Raw genomic sequence first — 24,568 nt, 5'->3', positions numbered from 1 at the left:
TGTGTTTAAAAACCCACGTGTCCATAATTGTAATCCCACACCTAGGGAAAAAGCCGTGTGCTCGGAAAAGCAACAAATCCATTAAAGGGTGAGATTGGTTGAACTCCATGATACATTTTGAGGTTCTGAAAGCACCTCGCCCATAACAGAAGTAACTGCACAAAAATGAAAAATACAACGATAGTAACCAAGGTTAGCTGAATTACAGCTGAAATCTTCTGTTTTCAAACAGATTAGTGTTTGCAAAAAAAAATTCTTAAAGCCACGGTCAAACAAAAAAAAAAGAAACAAAAGAAAAGTACAAATTAAATTGGAAGAGAATTAGAGGGGAGGAAAAGATAAGTAAGCACTACAATTTAAGAACAGGCTATTGCAATGCCAGGAAAATGTAAGCTATGGAATCATTAGGTGAGAATACGGAATCATGGAGTTCCTATGAAGAGTACTATCTTGCTGCAAACAGGATACAGGAAAAAATTAAAATAGCAACTTTCTTGAATGCAATAAGGATGGGAATCTTTCAACCTATTACAAAGTCTTGTCCATCCTGCAAATCCTGGTACAATAACTTACTAGGAATTAACAAGGACATTTGAAGAACACATTTTGTCCAAACTATCAATCATAGCAGAGAGATTCAGATTTTGTCGACGTAGTTAAGAAGATGGTGAAAATATTCCACAATTTGTAGCTGTACTAAGAAGACTAGCCAAGAATTGAGAGTTTGATCGACCCATGACGACATGCTGCAAGACAGATGATGTGTGTGAGGATTGAGAAAAGAGATAATCCCGAGACAATTGTAGACAGAAATCTCGAACACACAACCTTGCTGTTGAAGTAGCAGTGTGTATGGAATTGGTAGCAACAGAAGCTTCCCAAATTGCAGCTGGCACCAAAATAGACAAGATGAATACTGAGAAAAGAAAAGATCTCAAGATGCAAGCGTGTCCCGCCACGCCGCCCCGACACCCGCACGCGATTCTTCCCCCCCCCCCCAAACCGGCGCGGCGAGACTCACGTCTGGCCACTGGGAGAATCGCCGCTCGCCATTTGCAACGGGTGAGCGGCGATTCTCCGGCCTGGATGGGCTGAGCGGCCTGCCCAATAAGACAGGTTCCTGCCGGCGCCGTCCACACCTGGTCGCTGCCAGCGGGAACAGCGTGGGAATGCTGGAGGGGCGGTCTGTGAGGGGGGAGCGGGGTTCCTGCACCGGGGGGGGGGGGCCATAAATGGGGCCTGGCCCGCAATCGGTGCCCACCGATTGGCGGGCCGGCCTCTCTGAAGGAGGACCTCCTTTCTTCCGCCGCCCCGCAAGATCCATCCGACATCTTCTTGCGGGGCGGCCTCAGGGAGGCCGGCAACCGCGCATGCGCGGGTGACATCATTTACGCGCCGCCGCTTTTACGCAGCGCCAAGGCCTGGCGCGCGTAAATGTCGAGACACCGCTCCTAGCCCCCCGGGGGCGGGAGAATAGGGGGCTGGGAGCGGCCTCCAACGCCGGAGTGAAACACTCCGGTTTTCACTCCGGCATCGGCACTTAGACTCCCGATGGGAGAATTGCGCCCTTTGTACCTGAAAAATTATATCAACAAAAGCTCAAGAACACACCAGCTGCTGATATAATCTTGGGAATTTATACAGAAGAGGTGGTTCCAGTGTAGGGTTACATCTTGCTGCAAGTTGAAATGAATGGTCAATCTGAAAATTGCCACAACATGTCGTAAAAGGAACTTTTCGGAAGAGCGTGGTTGAACAAAATCAAACTAAATTGGCAAGATGTGAACCAATTGGCTGATGGAAAGAACACATTACAGAAAGCAGTAGTATAATTGGACAAAGTTAGCATGGATTTACAAAAGGGAAATAATGTATTATGAATGCTTGGCTAAATTTCAAAATCTTGGCAAGCGTTTCAGAGTTCACAATTTGTTTGACATTTTAAAGAAGCTATTAACACATTAGCTGTATTAGATGTGTGGTATAAATAGAAGTTTATTTGTTATTGGAAGAGATTGACCATTTGTGGGGAATTAAAAGCTTTGAATGAAGTTCTTGAATAGGAGTTTTTTCACTATCAAGTGTGTATGAGTGAGCATTGTATGAGATAGAAGTTTATTTTCTGCCCATCGTGGATACTGGGTGAGTGGTGTGGAGGTATAATGTGACTGGGGGTGGGTTGATTAAGTTGGCATTAAGCAGGCATGAGGGTGAGTGGGCGGCTAAGGGGCGCGTGCAGAGTAAGAGTTAGATGGCTTAACAGTGTCTTAAACAACTTTGGCACTTGCCCACCTCTGTTACTGCCGACAATCTGCTGCTAAGACCAGCAGGCCTGACCCAATCCCACACCCATCCTTCAAGAACTCCACTTTTGCTTTCCAGAGTTTAAATCTTTAAATTCAAGACTCACTTTAATATTTTGAAACTCCTTGTCTGAGTCACTGGAGTGAAATTCCCAGGAGCTACTGTATAGCGAGGTCACCAATAAAATGTTTGCTCAGCCCATAGTAGGATAGTGTTGGTCCATCTGATCAGAAACAGAAAGTGAATGCAAATATAAATATGTGTAAAATGTAAGTACAAAGAATACCTTTGAAAGGAAAGGAGCCCAGTCTGCATCAATTTGTAAGCAACTGCTCAGACAAAACCCTGGCATGCAGCACAAACAGTTCAAATGTATGTTGGTTTAGCACGTTTGGCCTATTGATATAAGTAATTATAGGTGTAGAAAACAGCAGGTGGATTTACTTAGCTAAAGAACTGGGCATGTAATGTCTGCAATCCTTGCTAAGAAGAGAATTCCAGAAAAATGTTTTTGCCTTGAGATGGAAAGCTAAATTAAGCTTAAAACATTCAGTGAATCCCGAAAGGTTGTAAAAGCTATTTACTTCAAATCAAAAAAGAAATTATAAATGAGGGATAGTTAATCTAAAGGTCAGTTTGAAGACATCCAGGAGCAGGTTATGGAGCTGGGTGGATTTTAGGGAAGTTATCTGGGTGTTTGCTGGGAGAGTTAGTTGGAGTTTGGACTTCATGCAGTTTGCAGCACAAGAAGAGATGACAGCTAAAATAAATGACCAATAGATCTGCACTGTAAACAAAGTAAAACCCAAATTCTATCATTCACCATGTGGAATGTGGGTGAGGCCTAATTTCAATTAGAATTCTGTGAGGGAACAGAAGCTGGAAGATTGCCTAGTTTGAAAGTAGTGGAAGAATCTACAGTGGTCCCAATAGAGTTTTGTGGCAAAGAAAATAACCAACAGATTAGCTTGAAGGCAATCAGAAAAAGGTGCCAAGGCATCCACAGCCAATAAATGGTAAATGAAAGCTTCACCTCTGAGAATAAGTGGAGCTGAGGACAATTGTCTAGAGGACTGTGGGATTCTTATGGGTTGGTCTTACAGAAGTAAATAATTTTGAGATTGTTGTGACTTATAAGGAAATTATTCTGGTTTACTTCTTATTTCCCCCAATAATTTTCTTAGGGTTTAGAACTATATATATATGTATAGATACGAAAATTATTGGGGGAAATGAGAAGTAAACCAGAATGTGTGTGGATATATAAAAAGTCAAATCTTGTGGCAAAATGTTATTGGTCAAAAGAAGCAGAAACTCCTGCTCACTGTGTGTAGGCGGACTGTCATTCGATTTTATTTCTACAAGCAAAACTTCAGCAACTTTTTATAGAATGACCAAACTGTTAATTCATTCAATCTATGTGCAGGAGACAAAAAAAAGTATCTTATCAATAAATCGAAAATACACTAGTTAGTTTACTGGATTCAGTTATATAAAATTTGGATAGGGCAGCAGGAAGAGGAAAAGTGTTAACACCAGCAATTTAAAGAAAGTTTCATGGAAGTACCAGTCCTGTCATGGCAGCAACCATGTCATTGTGGTCCCCCATTACAAAATATGGAACTTAATCAAATTTGTGACAGATGGACTTTTGATTTGTTTCTAACTCAGTGATGAATATATTTAAAATGTAATATTGGTGCATTTGTATATCCTGAGGTAAGCATCTTGGCATGGTGTCACAGGGAGGAGAGTTTCACTGATAAACTCCAGTGTTGTACATCTGGAATTTTCTTGCAGTTTTCGCAATCTGAAAATATCTACAAAAATAGAACATTTAAAATGGAAGTTAGTGTTTACTGAAATTACTGTGCTTGTTGTTAGAATAATTTGCACTGCAGTATTGCATAGTAATTTTAGTGCAGAAATGTTGACATTGTTGAGATGCTATTTGATTTGAATTTCATTTCAGATATTTTTCAAAAGCTGGCAGCTGTTGTAGAACAAAGAGAATGGATAATTGCATGTGGAGCACACAAGGTATGAGATATCCGCAGCACCTGAAATTTTATTCAGTGGCTTACTGGCCTAAACAGAATTCGGGATAACTTGCAATGATACATAACAACGAACTGTAGTTTCCTGTTATGTGTTTATTATTTATCGATGCATTTCAAAACTAGATTGTGATTGTTAATTTTCACCTATCAATTAAATTGTTTAACTTCAAATATTACAATGTTTCAGAATCTCCGTACTCAATTTTTTTATTAAATATGTTGCACAGATTCAGTGAACAGCGTATAGGCAGACATATATCAGGACTTGCCAAAGAATAATTTATTTAAACAAAATCACCGATGCAAGCATTTTATTGACCAACATAAAAATCATGTCCTATTTAAACTTAAGTTAAGTGAGATCCTTGAATCACCTTATATTACTACAACGTAAGCTAAATATAATTTAACGTCGGTATTTTGATTGGCAATGCCAATTTTTTTGTTTTTCATGTATGATTGCAATTTGTCATTATTTTTGTTTATTTCATTGAATCCCTAAAGTGCAGAAGGAGCCCATTTGGCTCTTCAAGTCTGCATCAACCCTCCAAAAGAACACCCTATCTAGACCAATCCCCCGCCCATCCCTGTAACCCCACCTAACCTTTTGGACACTAAGGGGCAATTTAGCATGGCCAATCCTCCTAACCTGCACATCTTTTGGACTGTGGGAGGAAATCAGAGCACCCGGAGGAAACCCACTATTATAAGATTCAGGTCCATCAGCTTGAGGGAACACGTCAGCTCTTAGTGCTGTTAGTTTGCTTAGTACTTTTTCTTCACTGCGTGATTATTTCAAATTCCTCCCTCCCTGTTTTTCCTTGATTTTTTTTACTATTTTGGGGATTCTTTTGTGTCTTCTACTGTGAACACAGGCACAGAGCATTACAAAGACATGGTTGCAATGTGACCAAAGCTGGGAACTGAATATTCAAGTGTATTTGACATTTCAAAAGAACAGGAGGAAAGGCAAAGCAGATGGAATAGCTTGTTGAAAGTATTTGCCATTTCCTTGTTTCCATTATTAATTCACCAGTCTCCTCCCCAAGGGGACAAAGTTTACTTAAGTTACTTTCTTCTTGTTTATATACTTGTCAAAATTCTTACTGTATATTTCTTACTAGTTTGCTCTCATAGTCTAATTTCTTCCTCTTTTTTTAGTTATCTTTGAGAAGATTTTCAAAATCAACCAAACATCTGGCCCACCACTAATCTGCGCTGCAATGTAACCTCATTTCTATCCATTTAATACTATTCTTAACTAGCTTAGTTAGCATGGATGATGCATCCTTCTGACAGAGTCTTTCTTCCTCAATGGGATATATCTTTGTTCAGATTTATGACTTACCTTGAAAATGTTTGTGATGGTTTCTCTACCATCTTCCCTTTTAACCTATTTCGCCAGTCCACTTTAGCCAATTCTATCTTCACACCTTTGTAATTGCCTTTATTTAAGTTGAAGACACTAATTATGGACTCACATTTCTCACTCTCACATTGAATGTAAAATTCCTTCATTTATAATCACTCTTGCTAGAAGATTCTTTACTATGAGGTATTTAATAATTCCTGTCTCATTACACATTACCAGGTCCAAAATAACCTGTTCCCTGGTAGGTTCCAGAACACATTGTTCTAATAAATTGTCCTGAATATACTTTATTCCAATAAACTATAATCCTACTATCTATCTTTGCTAATTTAATTTATGCAATCAATGTGAAGTTTAAAATCACCCATGATTATTGCAATATCTTTCTTACAAGTCCCCCTTATTTCGTTATCTGTCCTCTGACCTACTCTATTGCTACTATTAGGGGGTATATAAACTACCCCCACCATTGACTTCTTTCCTTTGCTATTTCATATCTCCACCCAAACTGATTCTACATCTTGATCTTCTGAAGCAAGATAATTCCTCGGTATCGTATTGATCTCATCCTTCATTAACAGAACTATTCCAATTGCTTTGCCTTTCCTTCTTGCTGAATATTCAATTCCCAGCTTTGGGCACCTTGCAACTATGTCTCTGTAGTGGCTAACATATCTTCCTAATTTATTTCTATTAATGCTATCAATTCATCCAAATTGATATGAATGTTATTTATGTTCAGATAAAGAGTTTTTAATTTTGCCATGTTAATGTTTTTGATAACTTTGACCATATTTGCTGGGAACACTTAAGTTTGTACACTTCCTGTCACACTCTGGTTATCATTCTCCCTATCTTTATTCTGCATCATTACCTTATCCTTTTTCCTTAACTTCCCACATCTCCCTTCTCGTGAACTCCACAATTTAAAGTCCTCTCTGCAGCCCGAGCTATACAATTCGCCAGGACTCTGGTCCCAGGGTAGTCCAGGTGGAGACCATCCCAGTGATATAGTTCCCTACTTCTCCAGTGCTAGTGCCACTGCCCCATGAATCAAAACCCATTTAGAAGTTCATAAGATATAGGAGCAGAATTAGGCCCATCAAGTCTGCTCCGCCATTCGATCATGGCTGAACTCATCCTGACCTTAACTTCATTGTCCTGCCTGTTCTCCATAATCCTTCAAACCATTACCCATTGAAAATCTGTCTAACTCCTTAAATTTCTCCCATACCAATCTTTGAACCATGCATTCAACTCTTATCTTATTTACCCTATGTTAATTTGATCATGGCTCAAACAGTAAACCAGAAATTGTTACTTTTGTGATTCTGCCTTTCAATTTAGCATCTGGCTGCTCATAATTTCTTAGCAGAACCTCTTTCTTAGCCCTACCTATATTGTTGGTACCTGCGTGAACCACAACAATTGGATCCTTCCAGCTCCAACTCCAAATTCATCTCCAGCCCTGAGGAGATGTCCTTAACCTTGGCACTGGGCAGGTAACAAAGTCTACAGGATACATGCTCTTGGCTGCAGAGAACCGTATCTATCCCTCTAATTGTACTGTCCCTCACTATAACTGAATTCCCTTTTACTCCTACCCCTCCCGAATTAACTGTCCCTCTGCACCACAATGCCATGGTCAGTTTGCCTTTCCACCTTCCAGTCCCTGCCCTAATCCATACAACCTGCAAGAACCTCGAACTTGTTAGATAATTGCAAGGACTGAGACTGCTCCAGCGATATCTTCTGCATCTCTGCACCTGCCTCACTCAGTCACTCTCCTGTCCTTGACAATGGTCCAGTTTCAAAGTACCTATCATAAGAGGTGTGATTGTCTCATTGAACATCAATTTTCTGGTAATCAAGAGTCCTGCTATTACCGTGGAGAGTCGAACTAAAGGATAAGTGAATTGAGAGAAATGGAACTGTGCTGGGAAAGTGGAGTTGAGGTCAAAGATCAGCCCTGATCTTGTTGAATGACAGAGTAGACTTGAGGCCATGTGACCTCTTACAACTCCATTTCTGTTCTTATGGCACAAAGTTATGGATTATTTTTTGTACAACAGTAAGAATATGTATTAATGTTGATCATTTGCAATTGTCTTTACTGAAGCAGGAAATTGGTATAAAAAATGTAACTTTTTCAGGCAAAATGTCCAACTTTATATTGGTTCCAGAGATTAAGTTGTGCCAAATGAGTTAATAAATTAAAATCATTATTAAGAGGAAATAAAATAATAGACAGCAAAATGTTTTAACTTAAATATTTCTGTTAGACCCTAGTAAAACTACTGGCAGCCAAGGACAATAATGTACTACTGGGTGCTCTCCTTGCTCTCACCAGCTTAGCTGAAAGGTATGTAACTTAATTAAACAGCCTAAAATATAGTTTTAAATAATTATTTGGAACTGAACATGCTAATAACATTTAGCTTTTTTTTTTAGTCCAGAGTGCAGAGTGAAGATAGGTGAACTCACTATTGTAGAAAATCTGTTAACAATTTTACAAGAATATGACTTGCTATCAAAAAGGTAAGTTGAGATTTTAAAATCTTTGTTCCATGTTAAAGAATGTTGGGCGGCACGGTAGCACAGTGTTTAGCACTGTTGCTTCACAGATCCCAGGTCCCAGGTTCGATTCCCGGCTTGGGTCACTGTCTGTCCGGAGTCTGCACGTTCTCTCTGTCTGTGTGGGTTTCCTCCGGGTGCTCCGGTTTCCTCCCACAAGTCCCGAAAGTGGTGCTGTTAGGTAATTTGAACATTCTGAATTCTCCCTCTGTGCACCCGAACAGACGCTGGAATGTGGAGACTATAGGCTTTTCACAGTAACATCATTGCACTATTAATGTAAGCCTACTTGTGACAATAAAGATTATTATAGAAAAGCAGTTACATTTATGAGGTACTCATGTACACACTGTTGCTTAATACAAAACTGAGCACAGAGGAGCCAAGCTTTTCTGAACCTGCTCTGGCAGTAGTAGAAAATGGGGTGGAGGGGAGAGAATTTGGGGCGGGGCACAGATGGGTATTTCCCCTAACATTGTTTTCAGTTCTGTGACTTCTGTCCTTTTCCTGGATTCAAGGACATTGTAACCATCTGGGATGGCCACTTCCCGATTACAAAATGGACACTTTGCAAAGATTGCAGGGAAAATGGACAATGCTGAGAAAACAAGCAGGTTCAGAGCTTGTCTGTATATTGGAGCCGCAGCTCCCAGACAAGACCAAAACTGTAGGCCCATTAGCATACTAAAGGCCCATCTCCGGGAACAAAGGAGTAACATTTGAGTAACCGTTACTAAGGCAGACACCCCGGCGCCAGAGGAGACCGAAACAAAGCAGGTCAACAGCCACCTAGGACACGCCCAGCCATCAGGGCACCCACCCCTTTATTGGATGAAATCAATAGGAATGATCAAGAAATGGCCCAATTGATTGGGGCCAAGTTCAAGGCCCACCCAAAAGAGCGCGAAGCCCCTTTGGGTATAAGAAGGAGCCCCCAAGAGAGAATCATTCTCTTGGACCCAGCTCTCACCGAGGAGAGACCTGTCCAGCAGCTGCACCAGAAGCAAGTAAGTCCAAGGTCAACGCTCGCTACCAGACGGACGACCTTAGTAGTTCCCCTTCACCACTTCGACCCCAGCAGCCTCAGATCCGAACAACGGCCATTGTTCCTCTGACTGGGTGGGCGCCCGAAGCTAAGTATAGGCTTTAGCAGTAGTGATAGTTTAGTCTGTAGCGTTTTGTGCATGAGTTGATATTAACTGTGTGTGTAAATAAATAAGCATTGACTTTGAACTAACTAATTGGTGTATCGAGTCTTTGATCAGTATTCGGTTTTGAACCTTGTGGCGATATCGAAACGTACCTGGCGACTCTCGAGCAAACGTAATTAGAATTAAGGAAGGCGACCATATTGACCGCCATATTCAGAGCCAACCAAAGAGAGCAACATTTACTGGCGACTCCGCCGGGACTCGACCTAGAAGTGGCCTAGTCACTCTGAGAGAACCCAAATTTGAATTGGAATCCAATTGGAAACAGAAAAACCACAAGTGTAAGAACGATACTGATCAAACCTCCGAGATTCGGAAGTGTGTTAATGCATGCATACTAACAGGGATATAAGGTAAACCTGAGAGATTTGTTGCGTAAAACTGTCGGGAGTTTTGTAAGCCGGAAAATGGCGTAAGCCGTACCCGTGTTTACGTCACCACTTTATCACCCCCTGTTCCAAATTCAGTAAAGAACCCAGAGATAGAGAGAAAATGGCAATGAAGGCAATGGAACGCCTTATGAACCCCCAGGAATTCAAGGTCGCAGCGACCAGTAGAGTAGGACAGTGTCCCGTATGGGAAGAAGAGATCAGAAAATATTTCAAAGGGAAAGGATGGCCCCTTTGGAGTGAATTCTGCGCCAATGACGAAACAGGTCCCGGGAGTATAGGACATACTTGGTGGGAGAACCTGTCAGAGATTCATAAGAAGAGCTTGGGTAAAGCTCGCAAGCCGATGGCAATCGTGTCCTGCTTGGCACAATTCCGAGGCACAGAGGAGTTCGTTAGGACACTCCGTAGGGAGATTGAGGAGAGAGACAGAAATAGTGAGGGAGATGTGACCGAATTTGAGAAGGAGAATAAGGAGTTAAGAGAACAGTTAGCAGCGAGGGACAGAGAGGTGGATGATGCCAAGTGGGCACACCAGTCTTGCCTCGCCCATTTGAGTAGTTTTCAGACCCAGTACAATAAGGCCTACCAGGGCACGCAACGCGCAGTCTTGGTAAGACAAGCAACCAAGCAACAGGTAGAGCAATTGCAGAAACAGTGCAATGAGTTAAAAGCAGCCCTACGAGCACTCCACACTTCCACGACGGAACAAAGGCAGAGCTCCATAGATCACGCAAAGTGCCGGAAGCAAATTTCAGAATTGCAATCTCTGCTTTCTGTCCAGAATGGGTTTCAAAGTATGTTTGGACCCCAGTTAGACCAGGAAAACGGCCCCGATTGGCAGGAGTTAAATGAAACTGCCCACAGATACGTACATGGGACTGATCAGGCAGAACACACCCCCATGAACCCTGTAACCACACACCGCAGGACCGCAGCAGAAGGAAACGCAGATTTCCTATATACAACCCCGTTAACCGTGACCCAATTACGGGACACGTGTGGAAAAATTACACCGTTCCTTCCCACATCAGACCCCCACCAGTTTTTTGCGAGAGTTAAACAGCAGGCTACCATGTACGGCCTGGACAAAAAGGAGCAAGTGAAGCTCACAGTTTTAAGCCTCGACCCATCAGTCGTGGCAACCCTTCCCGACCAACAGAATGTAGGAGGAGGCACACTCCAAGAAATGCACACAGCGATCCTGGATGCGATCGGCTATAACATAGGAGACCCCTTGGAAGGCCTAAAAAAGTGTAGGCAAAAGAAAACAGAGCACCCCACAGCGTTTGCGGGACGCTTGTGGATACATTTCACAGCAGTATTTGGAGAGTTAGCTCACGCCCATTTGTCCACGGATAATATGGCCAAATGGACTCGAATCCTAGTTTCTCATGCGACAGAGGCAGGACAGAGAGCTTGCGCAAATTGCGACCCCTCAGACGAGACCCATAACGAGAAATGGGTTTTAAAAAGATTGTCCCGGACTCCTACAACAGATTGGATGTAAAGTCAACCCCAAGAATGCTCAGATTTTGCAGGAAAAAGTTATTTACTTGGGTACAGTAATCACTCATGGTAAACGCGAGATCGAGCAAAAGGGAATTGACTCGATCGTCAAACTGCCCCTTCCCCATAACGTAACAGCCCTCTGGTCATTTCTAGGACTGGTTGGCTATTGCAGAAACCACATTGACAGTTTTGCCACAAAAGCAACGCCCTTATCCGACCTTCTCAAGAAACAGGCACCTTGAATGGCTTCCTCAGCACACGGATGCCGTGGATCCTTTAAAGAGAGCCTTCAGCACAGTCCCCGCATTACAGGTCCCAGATCCACTTTCCCCGTACGCAATCGAAGTAGCAGGCAACGACCGAACCCTTTCGGCCGTGCTCCTTCAGGAACGCCATGACCGATTAGGCCCCGTGGCATACACCTCACGCATGTTAGATCCTGTCGAGCAAGGATTTTCTGCCTGCGAAAAGGCACCTGTTCGCAGTTTTTTGGGCAGTACAGTACTTCGCCTACATTACAGGACTCAACCCCATCACCGAATGGGCCGAATGGCCTCCTTCTGCACTGTAAATTCTATGAAAAAACCATTCTCACTGAACACACCCCAAGCTTATATTGTTGATTACCCTGACTCGTTTCCGCCCCAGCAGACATATATTCGGACAGTTTATATGTCTGCAATAGTTTAATGGAATTCCTACCCCTGTGAGAAACTAGAGGATTCGCTTCCGCAGACGGAAAGCCCCTACCCTCAGCCCCATTACTCCAGCATATCCTAGAGACAGCTAAAGATAGGAAATATGGTATCATTAAGGTTCGCAGTCATCACCGTTCTTCCCCCCCCCCCCCTGGTAACGTTAAAGCAAGACGCCCTAGCGAAGGCAGGTTCCAGACATGGTTACTTTTGGGAACCCCCCCCCCCCCAAGAGCACCCCAATACACGCGGTTCAGGTCTCACAGACCAACATTCAGGATCTAGTGAAAGCCCAAAAGGAAGATGAAAAGCTCAGGGGAATTTTAAAAGAAACCTTCCCAGCCCCATACGATAAGTTTAAGAACGCAATAACCACACATGACCGTATGATTTTGAAAGACGGCATTTATGTAGTTCCCAGCCAGGACAGGAATCAGATTATTTGTCAGTTCCATCACAATCATGGACACCAAGGCATTGAACCCACCCTAACCAACCTCAGACCTCTCTGCTGGTGGCCTGATTTAAAAGCCAATGTTACCCATTACATTGAGAATTGCTTAATCTGTGCCCAGAACAATCCAGACAGATATGCAAGAAAGGCTCAGCTTAGTCACACCCGCCCCGTTAATGGCCCCTGGACGACTTTGCAGATAGATTACATAGGACCCCTACCCCCTTGCAGAAATTGTTTTAAGTATGTGTTGGTGGTCATCGACACCTTCACAAAATGGGTGGAAGCTTTTCCATCCAGAACAAATACGCCCAAAACAACAGCTAAAATCCTGACACAGCACATCTTTACAAGATGGGGCCTCCCGCGCAGTATAGAGTCCGATCAAGGCTCCCATTTTACGGGACGAGTAATGAAGAACCTCCTCAAAATTTTTGGAATTAGGCAGAAGTTTCACATAGCACACCACTCCCAGTCAAACAGCATTGTAGAGAGGATGAACAGAACTCTAAAAGCCACTCTCAGGAAAATGATGCAACAGAACAACAGCACCTGGGATTCAGTTCTCCCATTTGCTTTAATGTTCTTACGAAACACGGTACCCACGCCAACTGGATACACCCCCCACACCCTCATGACCGGATGCCCCATGAAAGACACTAGAGTATTTATTAGGACTGAATTTGACCAGCCCCGCAGTCACTGCCCTCACGCATGAAAATGCTGTACAGCAGCTTATTGAGAATATAAAGGCAGCCCAGCTCGCAGCAGCTGTGAGACTTGGGACCAAGAGGAAACAAAGCCAAGCTTGTTTTGATAAAACGGTACACGCCACCAAGTTTGTAGTAGGGCAGCAAGTGATGCTTTCCCTATACAACCCCAGTTCATAGCTTTCCCCCAAATTTTCCGGACCGTACTCCATTTCAGACAAAGTCAGCCCCTCGGTATACAAGATCGCATATCCCAACGGCAAGTTAGCGTGGTTTCACATAAACCAGCTTAAGGCTTATGTCTCGCAGAACAACCATGCACATCACATCTCGCCCGCAGCAGCGGATGAGCACGCCCCGCCCACAGATGACGCATTCCTACCCTCCTCCAGCCAGTCCAGCATGTCCTCAGACACATCTTCAACTCCACCCCCAGAGGCACGACTCGGCCTCTCCCTTCCTTTAACCAGCAGTGACAGCAACAGATATAGCGATAGCAATGACGACAGCCACAACACACCACGTTATGATTACACCCCAGCACCAGGCCCCACTCCCATCGAATCCGAGCATGATTCCAGTGACTCCTTCAAAATCACGTACATCAAAGCCCCTGACCCAGACCCACCTCCCGACGACTACGGATTAAAACCTAGTAGCTCCAACCTCGACACATGATTCTGGCACCGAGACAATTCATTCAGGCTCATCCGGAATGATGAGATGGACCCCAACTCGCCCCAAGCAGCTTTAGCCAAACTACTCCAGTCAAGAATATGGCAGCCAGGAGAAGATGATGACATAGAGTCTGACTCCCACCAAACGAATCCCTTTGCGACCCTGTTCGCTACTGAGCAATGAGGTGTCCACATGATGGTAAAAAGGAACCGATGGAGAGATACGGTGTCCTTTCTGATGGAACCAGCACCATGTTTGTCATATGTTTGTTCGTTTAATGTACATGTTAAATGTTGTTTGTGAATTTAAACGTTTTCATGGCCCCACGCCACCACTCTTTTAACGCCAACTGGCAGTTAATGGAACAAGTTTGTCGACAGACAACCGTTCAGAGGAACTAGTTTGTCGGCAGACAACCAATCATCTCCTGGTTTGAAGGTAATCACGAGAGGCAGCCCCCACGATGACCACATATTTGTTCCGTTCTTACCGGTCGCTCAGGCAGTGGAGAAACGGCACTGGTCCCCACCCTGCCTGAGGACACCCCCCTCTGGTCAGATGCGCTCAGGTAGAGCACAAACAGCACTGGTCACCGTCCTACCCGTGGATTCCACCAAGTCTTACCCGCCGCGGCCCATACGCACCCCATTTTGGCACTCTTAGTTCGAAACTTTTTTGTTTGTTTCTGGCGACCCTTAGGTTGCTTCCGTATGCTATTTACATCCCCAAACACTAGGATGGTAGATCGCACAGGCTGCGAGACGGCTCGCAATGTGTCAGTATTTTTCTCGGATGTCTTGTCCAAAAATTCGTTTTTTTTTAAATGAGGGAGTCACAGATAGTGACCAATTATAATGGGTAATTGGCAACAAAGGACAGACATACGAGATCTTAAACAAGATAATAACAGATATTATGCTTGTGTCCACAGAATTCCGGAACCTCAGGAACCCCAGAGGAAGAAAAAGAAGAAGACCGACAAAAGGAAAGATGAAGACAACCTTCATGTTTTTCACCTGGATCTTAGCGGGATCCCTCCAGTTGCGTGCGGACGCTACCCCCCTGACCCCTACCATGGAGGCCGTGAATGATTCCCACCCCTGCCATACACTGTGCCCGAGATAGTTAGCCCCGAGACAGTGACCGACACCCCGACCTGGTGTGACAAGTTTATCACCTGGTATTCACTATCTTACATCGTAGAAGCACTCTTAGTACTGGCGATGCGCTGCAGTGTCGTGCAGACACTTAGACTCAGAAAATGACGGAGGAGAGCCTCCCGCAACCGCACTGCGGTATATACATTTAGATCCCCTATTTTCGGACTTCACCAAACCCCCCAACCCCTTTAAGTGAATTAAAGTGCATCCGTTTTTTTTGTGTGTTTTGTTCGTTTAATAAAGAAATGTAAACCTCTGTGCTTGACTGCCAGGCCAGAGAGACTTGTGTTGCTGCTATTTGTAAAGTTTAAAATGTTGTCGATTATTTTTGATTGTTTAAGTGAGGATAGTTTATTTAGGATAGTTAGAGGTTCCAGTTTTTTTATTTTGTAATGCATGCCTGAATGTCATAGCGCCCCATAGAATTTTATAATGATGTACGTACATAAATAATTTAGGTAAAAGTTGCAATTCATAGGACAGAGCAGTGTAGATCCTACGAAGTGCTTACGGGTGCCCAACGTGGGAGGAAAACGAAGACAACGCGGTTATTTGACCCTTCGCGTTGAGGATCACAAGGAGGGAGTGTAGCCATCTGGGATGGCCACTTCTCAATTACAAAATGGACACTTTGCAAAGATTGCAGGGAAAATGGACAATGCTGAGAAAGCAAGCAGGTTCAGAGCTTGTCTGTATATTGGAGCCGCAGCTCCCTGACAAGACCAAAACTGTAGGCCCAATGGCCCATCTCCGGGAACAAAAGAGTAACATTTGAGTAACCGATACTAAGGCAGACACCCCGGCGCCAGAGGAGACCAAAACAAAGCAGACCAACGGCCACCTAGGACACGCCCAGCCATCAGGGCACCCAAGGAGCCCCCAAGAGAGAATTGCTCTCTTGGACTCGGCTCTCACAGCGGAGAGACCCGTCCACCCGCTGCACCAGAAGCAAGTAAGTCCAAGGTCAACGCTTGCTACCAGATGGACGACCTTAGCTGTTCCCCTTCACCACTTCAACCCTAGCGGCCTCAGAACCGAACAACAGCCATTGTTCCTCTGACTGAGTGGGCGCCCGAAGTATAGGCTTTAGCAGTAGTGCTAGTTTATTCTGTAGCGTTTCGTGCATGAGTAGATATTAACTGTGTGTGTAAATAAATAAGCATTGACTTTGAACTAACTAACTGGTGTACCGAGTCTTTGATCAGTATTCGGTTTTAAACCTTGTGGCGGTATCGAAAGATACCTGGCGACTCTAGAGCAAACGTAATTAGAATTAAGAAAGGCGACCATATTGACCGCCATATTCAGAGCCAAGCAAAGAGAGCAACAACATTTAAATCACCTGATCAGCAGCATCATCTATGGTGTAATTGGGACACCCAACACACATGACGTGGAAGAAAGTCATTGTGGTGCAGGGTGCTGGCTAAATCTGTTTAAAAGATTTAAAATGTGCCAGCGTTTGAACTTGGTGATTTCTTGGAAATTGACCGTAATGAATATATGTTTTATGCCCAGCATTTCTAGGATGCAAGCTATATAATGAGCTGAGCATATAGAAAAACGGAATAGCATTTTTGATGGAAATCGGAAATAAGAGTGTCAGGCAGCGTCTGAGGAGAGGGAAACAGATGATCTTTTATCAGAAGTGGTAAAACTTAGAAATGTAATGGGTTTTAAGCAAAGGTGCGTTGGACAAATACAGAAGGAAGATCTGAAATAAGGTGAAAGACAGGAGAGATGAACAACAGAACAGGTGGCCATCTAGGGCCAAAGGAAATGTTGATGGACAAGAAATAGCAGATCATAGAATTGTGGAATTTACAGAACAAAAGGAGGCCATTTGGCCCAACGAGTCTGCACCGGCCTTTGGAAGGGATCACCCTACCTTTTAAAAAAAATTTTGAGTACCCAATTCATTTTTGCCAATAAATGGCTATTTAGCGTTGCCAATTCACCTATCCTGCACATCTTTGGGTTGTGGGGGTGAAACCCACACACCACGGGGAGAATGTGCAAACTCCACAAAGACAGTGCCCCTTAGTGTCCAAAAGGTTAGGTCGGGTTACTGGGTGGAAGCCTGGCCTTCAGTACATAGAGAACATAGAACATCCAGTGCAGAAGGAGATCATTCGGCCCATCGTGTCTGCACCGAACCACTTAAGCCCTCACTTCCACCCTATCCCCGTAACACAATAACCCCTCCTAACCTTTTTGGACACTAAGGGCAATTTAGCATGGCCAATCCACCTAACCTGCATGTCTTTGGACTGTGGGAGGAAACCGGAGCACCCTGAGGAAACTCCCACAGACACAGGGAGAACGTGCAGACTCCGCACAGTCAGTGACCCAGCGGGGAATCGAACCTGGGACTCTGGCGCTGTGAAGCCACAGTGCTAGCCACTTGTGCTACTGTGCTGCCCTGTGGGGTGCTCTTTCCAAGGGATAGTGCAGACTTGATGGGCTGAATAGCCTCCTTCTGCACTGTATATTCTATGATTCTATGAAAATGGGAGACCGGGTTTATGGTCCAAAATTGTTGAACTTAATGCTGAATCCAGAAGGTAGTGAATTGCTTTATGTTGAGCTTCACTAGAATAGTGCAGTTGGCTGAGATGTTAACGTGAGAACATGGTGGAGAATTAAAATGACAGGCCATCGGTAGCCCGAGATCATATTGTGGACTGAACAGAGGTGTTCTGCAAAGCAGTCACCTAATCTGAATTTGGTCCCCTCATTGTAAAGAAGACCAAATCGTGAGCAGCAAAAGCAGCAAACTAGATTGAAAGAAGCCCATGTAAATTACTTCTTTACCTTTAAAGAAGTATTTGGGGCCTTGGGTGGTGAGGAGATAAAAGAGCAGATGTTCTATCTCCTTCATTTACATTGCTGTGATACTTGACTGGACTCCAGTTGTTGGTGAGACCCACAAGGTTTTGAGATTCACAACACTTTGTAATTGAATAAATCCACAAGATTCCATGGGTTTAGATCAACTTTACTGTACAAGGGTCAGAAAGAGAAAATGATTTATGATATTTATCTTATACTGATATAAATGACTTTTGCAAGGGTTCTCAACTTTAATACAGATGAACATAGGTTTTATCTTACTCTTCTCCTCTGTTAATGGAAACATGCCGCCAACGGTTCCTTTAATTTGCAACAGAAACCATGTGTGTCTGACAGCTAGCTTCAAAATGATCATGTTCAATCACTTACATAAGAACATGAGAACTAGGAGCAGGAGTCGGCCATCTGGTCCTTCGAGCCTGCTCTGCCATTCAATGAGACCATGGCTGATCTTTTGTGGACTCAGCTACACTTTCCAGCCCAAACACCAAAACCCTTTATTCCTTTATTCTCCAAAAAACTATCGAACTTTATCTTGAAAACGTTCAATGAAGGAGCCTCAACTGCTTCACTGGGCAGGGAATTCCATAGATACACAACCCTTTGGGTGAAGATGTTCCTCCTCACAGCAGAATGTTTTAATATTTTATCATTTAGATAATCCCTTTTGTTATTCCTACCAAAATGGATAACCTCACATTTGTCAACATTGTATTCCATCTGCCATCTTCCTTCTTCCATAACGGATGTTGTTTTTTCATTGTTTTGATTAAGACCATACAAGTAAACTTGCATTGAGAGAGTTTTCCTCTTTACTCGATTTGTTTTCTTAATTATCCATAAATTATGCTATATATAGCCTTATTCACACATCCATATTATTCTTTCTGATACTTGAAAAATTGAACTTTTGTTTCCATTTTCCCCCCAGTTTTATTCAAGTACTTGTTTATTCTCTTATTTTCCAATTCTTTTTCAAGTTGTTTCATTCAGTTTAGCAACTACACTGGTGATTTCAGTTGTATTTGTTTCAGAGCAATCAGTTCATTTTGGATTGTTTCTTCCATGGTTACTGACTGTTCCTTAGACTTTTCCAATCACTATTAGATCCTCAATCTGAGGGTGGCACGTCTCACAGTGGTTAGCACTGGGACTATGGCACTGAGGAACCGGGTTCGAATCCCGGCCCTGGGTCACCGACCGTGTAGAGTTTGCACGTTCTCCCCGTGTCTGTGTGCGTTTCACCCCTACAACCCAAATATGTGTAGGTTAGGTGGATTGGCCATGCTAAATTGTCCCTTAATTGGAAAAGAAAAAAATAATTGGCTACTCTAAATTTATAAAAGAAAAGATCCTCAATCTGTTTTTCATGAGCAAACTCACCTTGCATCCACGAAAGTTGGTTTTCGGCATTGCTCAGTTTTTCTTTAACAGAGCTTAATTCCGCATGTAGCTTTTGATATTACTTTTCTTGTCCTGTGCGAGTACTCTTTCATTTCCTCCTGTCTAGTCTGATGGGCTGGGGTTCTAGTTGCCGCATAACATGGGAACAGCCGAGAATATTCCTCCTGAAAAATAATGTTTCTCTCATCTCCCCCGGCTCTTTCAAAACTCTAGGAGATGGTAAGAATTTCAAACCTGTCGACTTATTACTGAATATAAAATCTATCCTTTCTCTCGGTAAACTAGGAACAATTCCCATCATAAAAATTCTATTTACTTAGTCACATTGTAAACTGACTTTACACTAGGGACCAGGTTTAGAAGTTCCATAAAGATCCTTCTTAAAACTTTCTCTTCTAGCAAACCATCTGGAACACAAATCGTACCAATAGCTACCATCAGTGACTGATCCGTTCTAGTAGATGTCAAGGTGTTAATTTGTTTACTTGTTTTGTTGGAAGTGCAAGGGAACACGTCACCATGCAGACAAAACCTCCAGTAATCTGACACTCATTGACTATCCTTATCTATATCCCACTTTCTAGTAGGTTTTGAAGGAACACATTTCACTTGACACTATTTAAACAGCCATTTCATTTTCTGGTACAGCCTTTTCAAAAAACACCTTGCACATCTGGAACTGACACTGAATTACCATTCTGCATCAAACAACTTGCTTTTACATGTCCCGTCTTAGGGAAAAAGAGGGCAGCATGTTGTGGTTAGCACTGCTGCCTCACAGCACAGATTCTGGTTCACTTCTGGCCTTGGGTATCTCTCTCTGTGGAATTTGCTCGTTCTCATATGCAAGTTAGATTGGGTTACAGGGACAGGGTGGGGAGTGGGCCTAGGTAGGATACTCTTGGTAAGGTCAGTGTAGATGTGATGGGCTGAATGGCCTCCTGCATTCCACAGATTCTATATTAGTTTCTTTGCATCCATTTTATTCTCTATTCGATCATCTTTATTGAGTGGAACATCTCATCTACCCCTGATAACGTATCACTCTCTTGATAACCAAGAATCTATCTACCTCTGCCCTAAAAATATTCCAAGACTCTGATTCTGCCACGTTTTCAGGAAGAGTTCCAAAGAGTATTACCCTTTGAGTGAAGAAATTTCACCTAATATCTGTATTAAATGAGTGACCACTTATTTTTAAACCGTGACCTCTAGTTCTAGATTCCCCCACAAGAGGAAACATCTTCACAATATCCACCCTGTCATGACTCCGCAAGATCTTATACGTTTCAGTCGAGTCACCTCTTACTCTTCTTAACTCCAGTGGATACAAGCTTAGCCTGTTCAACCTTTCCTAATAAGACAAGACGTCCATTCCAGGTATTAGTCTAGTAAACCTTCTCTGAACTGCTTCCAACGCATTTACATCCTTCCTTAAATAAGGTGACCAATACTTTTTACAGTACTCCTAGATGTGGTCTAACCAGTGTTCTGTATAACTCCAGCATAACTCCGTACTTTTGTATTCGATTCCCTTCATAATAAATTATAACATTCTATTAGAACATAGAACATTACAGCGCAGTACAGGCCCTTCGGCCCTCGATGTAGCACCGACCTGTGAGTTTCCTTTCCTTGTCTCCTCTCCCTTATCCCCTGTCTAGGACACCTCATGAGACCTCCTTTATCCTCTATTTAGGAGACTTGCATGGAACCTCCCCTTATCCCCAATTTGAGACACTTACTGGCTATGGCGTTCCGCACCTGATCATCCAACCCAGCTTTCATACTTTTTTCTTCTGCCCAAGCACATTGGGCTGGTCCTCAAACCAAAAAAAGTAAAAGTTGCCAAACTGCACATTACAGCCTGCTTCCGGCCTACACATGCATAGAAAATCCAAGTTCCATTGGGACTTAACCAGATCATCTGACCCAGCTTTTACACCATTTTTCTTCTGCTAAAGCACACTGGATTGGTCCTCAACCCAAAGAATGTAAATGTTGCCAAACTGCACATTACAGCCTGCTTCCGGCCTACACATGCACAGAAAGTCCAAGTTCCATTGGGACTTAACCAGATCATCTGACCCAGCTTTTACACCATTTTTCTTCTGCTAAAGCACACTGGATTGGTCCTCAACCCAAAGAATGTAAATGTTGCCAAACTGCATATTGCAGCTGCTCCTGGCCTGCACAGAAAGTCCCATTTCCATTGGGACTTGAAGTTTCCAACCTTTGCGCTCAATAAAGTAAGTTTGGGTTTCTTAATAACATTGCCATGGAGAGGGGATGGTGTGTTGGGGGTGATAGAGAGGTGGACTGAGGTATTTTAGAAGGAATGGTCCCTTTGGAATGCTGATAGGGGAGAGGAGGGGAAGATGTGTTTGATGGCAAAAATGGTGAAAAATGAATACAGAGGCAGGTCGGTTAGGTTGGGGTAGGTTGGGCAGCACGGTAGCCTTGTGGATAGCACAATTGCTTCACAGCTCCAGGATCCCAGGTTTGATTCCGGCTTGGGTCACTGTCTGTGCGGAGTCTGCACATCCTCCCCGTGTGTGCGTGGGTTTCCTCCGGGTGCTCCGGTTTCCTCCCACAGTCCAAAGATGTGTAGGTTAGGTGGATTGGCCATGATAAATTGCCCTTAGTGTCCAAAATTGCCCTTAGTGTTGGGTGGGGTTACTTGGTTATGGGGATAGGGTGGCAGTGTTGACCTTGGGTAGGGTGCTCTTCCCAAGAGCCGGTGCAGACTTGATGGACCGAATGGCCTCCTTCTGCACTGTAAATTCTATGATCTATAAAGTGAGGAAAGAATAATCTGATCAAGATTCTGAAAGGGATGGGAAGGGATGAAAGCAGGAAATGTGGCAGACATGGCAAGGGCCCACCGATATCCATGGTGTGGGGACATCCTCATTTGAGAAAAAAAGAAGACATCTCAGAAACGCTGGTGTGAAAGGTTTCATCGTCAGATAAGATGAGGTAACTGGGAAAATTGAATAGAATCCTTACAGCGATTTAATTATTTATTCAAATGCAGTTCCTAACATGACATGGGGAGATGCGAGAGATGGGAGATGTGCAATACCATTAAAGTTGGGAGTGGACAATTGCAACATCTTTCTACGCATACATATTGATTTTGAAGATTTCTCCACATTTTCCAATCCCACCCACCAGGATACTCACCGCTGATGGGACCAGAAAATCCCGGCCATTAACTCTGTTTCTCTCTCCACAGATGCTGCCTGGCTTGCTGAACATTTCCTGCATTTTCTGATTTGAATAGAAATATCAAATTTTCCAATACTATGAAGCAGGTTTACATAGAATCCCCACAATGCAGAAGGAGGCCATTCAGCCCATCAGGTCTGCATCGACCCTACGAAAGCACGCCCATTCCCCTGCTCTACATCTGTAACCCCATAATCCCCACATAACCTGCACAACTTTGGACTGTGGGACAAAACCAGAGCACCCAGAGGAAACCCACACAGACACGAGGAGAAGATGAAAACTCCACATAAACAGTCACCCATAGCTGGAATTGAACCCGGGTGCTAACCACAGTGTGACCATGCAGGGGGCTGAATGTACATTTGTGTGTGTGACAAATTTAATTAAGCTGAGGACAGTCAGACTGCAAGGTTTAAGTCATCAAAAGGTTAGGTGTAAAAATAGGCACTTGGAGCAAAGCTAATATGGGATAAGAAAACAACATGGATGGAAAGTTGCATGACATGATAAAGAAGATTTGTTTGTGTTTGCAGGGTGAATTTCTAAAGAGATAAAAGGAAAGGTTTAAAAATCATAAATGAATAAAGCAATGTTATTAAGTTTATTTTTCCCGAAGCTCGTGGTTATAAAGACAATGTGAAAGATTTTTATATTATGGGAAAGGTAACTTCTGAAAGAAAGTTTAAAAACAATCGATTTAAAGATGAAGAAGAAAAAATATATTTATGAAAAGATTGATAATTGTGTTAGGAGAAGAGGCCATGTGATATCCTGAATAGTGTGCTGTGCAAGTACAGACCTGTGAAGTGAGTAATGTCTAGCCACCTCCAGAGAATGGTTTGTTCCAAAAAACAAGGTTTTGTTTCAAGTGTTGGATTTCCATTGTCGAGTGAGAGAGAGGGAGGGTGAAGGCTTGTGAAATACCTTCCCTCTAGCAACAGTGGGTGCCATGCGGTAATATTATTGAATTTTTAATAGATTAAGAATCTATAGGTAATGTTGCCTGGAAGAGAGTGTTTATTTGTGAGTCTAGCTAAGTAAAAATCTTGTGGATAATGTTGTAAAACTATAGTTAATTGTGCAACTGTAATCTTGTGCATTTAAGTTTTTTTTCTTTTGTTAATAAATGTTTTACTTTAATATTTAAAATCTCCAAAAGTGGTATTGGATTCCCTTACTTCTGGCTTTGTAGCACAAATCTTCTTGGAATAAAATACAAATTGCAAATCGTTGTGATAGCTTGACCAAGTTTTCCTTTGGGATTTGGTAATTGCCACTTGCCACAATATAACAGTTTCTATTTCAGGCCGAGTGTATTCTGTGTACTTCAACATCAAATAAAAATTATAACAAATGGAAAAAGGGGAGGAAACACAGCTTTATCTGTTTCTTCCCCAAATTCTGTTCCCTGTCTTCATATATATTGTACGCCTTTGTGGTAATTAATAGGGGAAAATTTATTTTTTAACTTGTGGGAGTTGTCAGTGATTGCAATGACATTGATTTGTGATGATTTCAGTTATATGGAAAAGATGGACAGTTTTGTTTCTGTGCCTTTGTTAGAAGCAAATTATTGTTTATGATTGGTTTCCTCAATGCTAATGATATTTACAGAATGACTGCTGAGCTGCTTCGTCTACTCTGTGCAGACCCTCAAGTGAGAGAACAGGTGAAGATCTATGAAGGGGTCCCCATAATGCTTAGTTTGCTGCATTCTGACCACCTCAAATTGCTATGGAGTGTTGTCTGGATTCTAGTACAGCTCTGTGAGGATCCTGATGCCAGTACGGAGATTCGATTGTGGGGTGGCATCCAACAGCTTCTGCACATTCTACAAGGGTGAGCTTAAAAGTGAATAATATTAAAAATAGTAAAGCACTATTTCATTTTATCCCTCCTTATCATGTATCTGACAAATATGAACTGAATTGATAATTTTGGAAGATACTTGCATTAAA

The 24,568-nt window shown here is 42.9% G+C and overlaps 1 protein-coding gene across 1 annotated transcript in view; it reads left to right on the top strand.

The window, feature by feature from the left end:
- The window catches only part of nek10 (NIMA-related kinase 10), a 460,338-nt gene that overhangs the window by 177,482 nt on the left and 258,288 nt on the right, over positions 1–24,568 (top strand). Inside the window, exons 9-12 of the mRNA XM_072509340.1 lie at positions 4,277–4,344; positions 8,019–8,098; positions 8,188–8,274; positions 24,225–24,449. Coding sequence (XP_072365441.1) covers positions 4,277–4,344; positions 8,019–8,098; positions 8,188–8,274; positions 24,225–24,449 — 460 coding nt within the window. The remainder of the gene's footprint in view (positions 1–4,276; positions 4,345–8,018; positions 8,099–8,187; positions 8,275–24,224; positions 24,450–24,568) is intronic.

Source organism: Scyliorhinus torazame, chromosome 6, assembly GCF_047496885.1.
Source record: "Scyliorhinus torazame isolate Kashiwa2021f chromosome 6, sScyTor2.1, whole genome shotgun sequence".
Lineage (NCBI taxonomy): Eukaryota > Metazoa > Chordata > Chondrichthyes > Carcharhiniformes > Scyliorhinidae > Scyliorhinus > Scyliorhinus torazame.
This window is presented reverse-complemented; position numbering and strand designations above follow the sequence as displayed.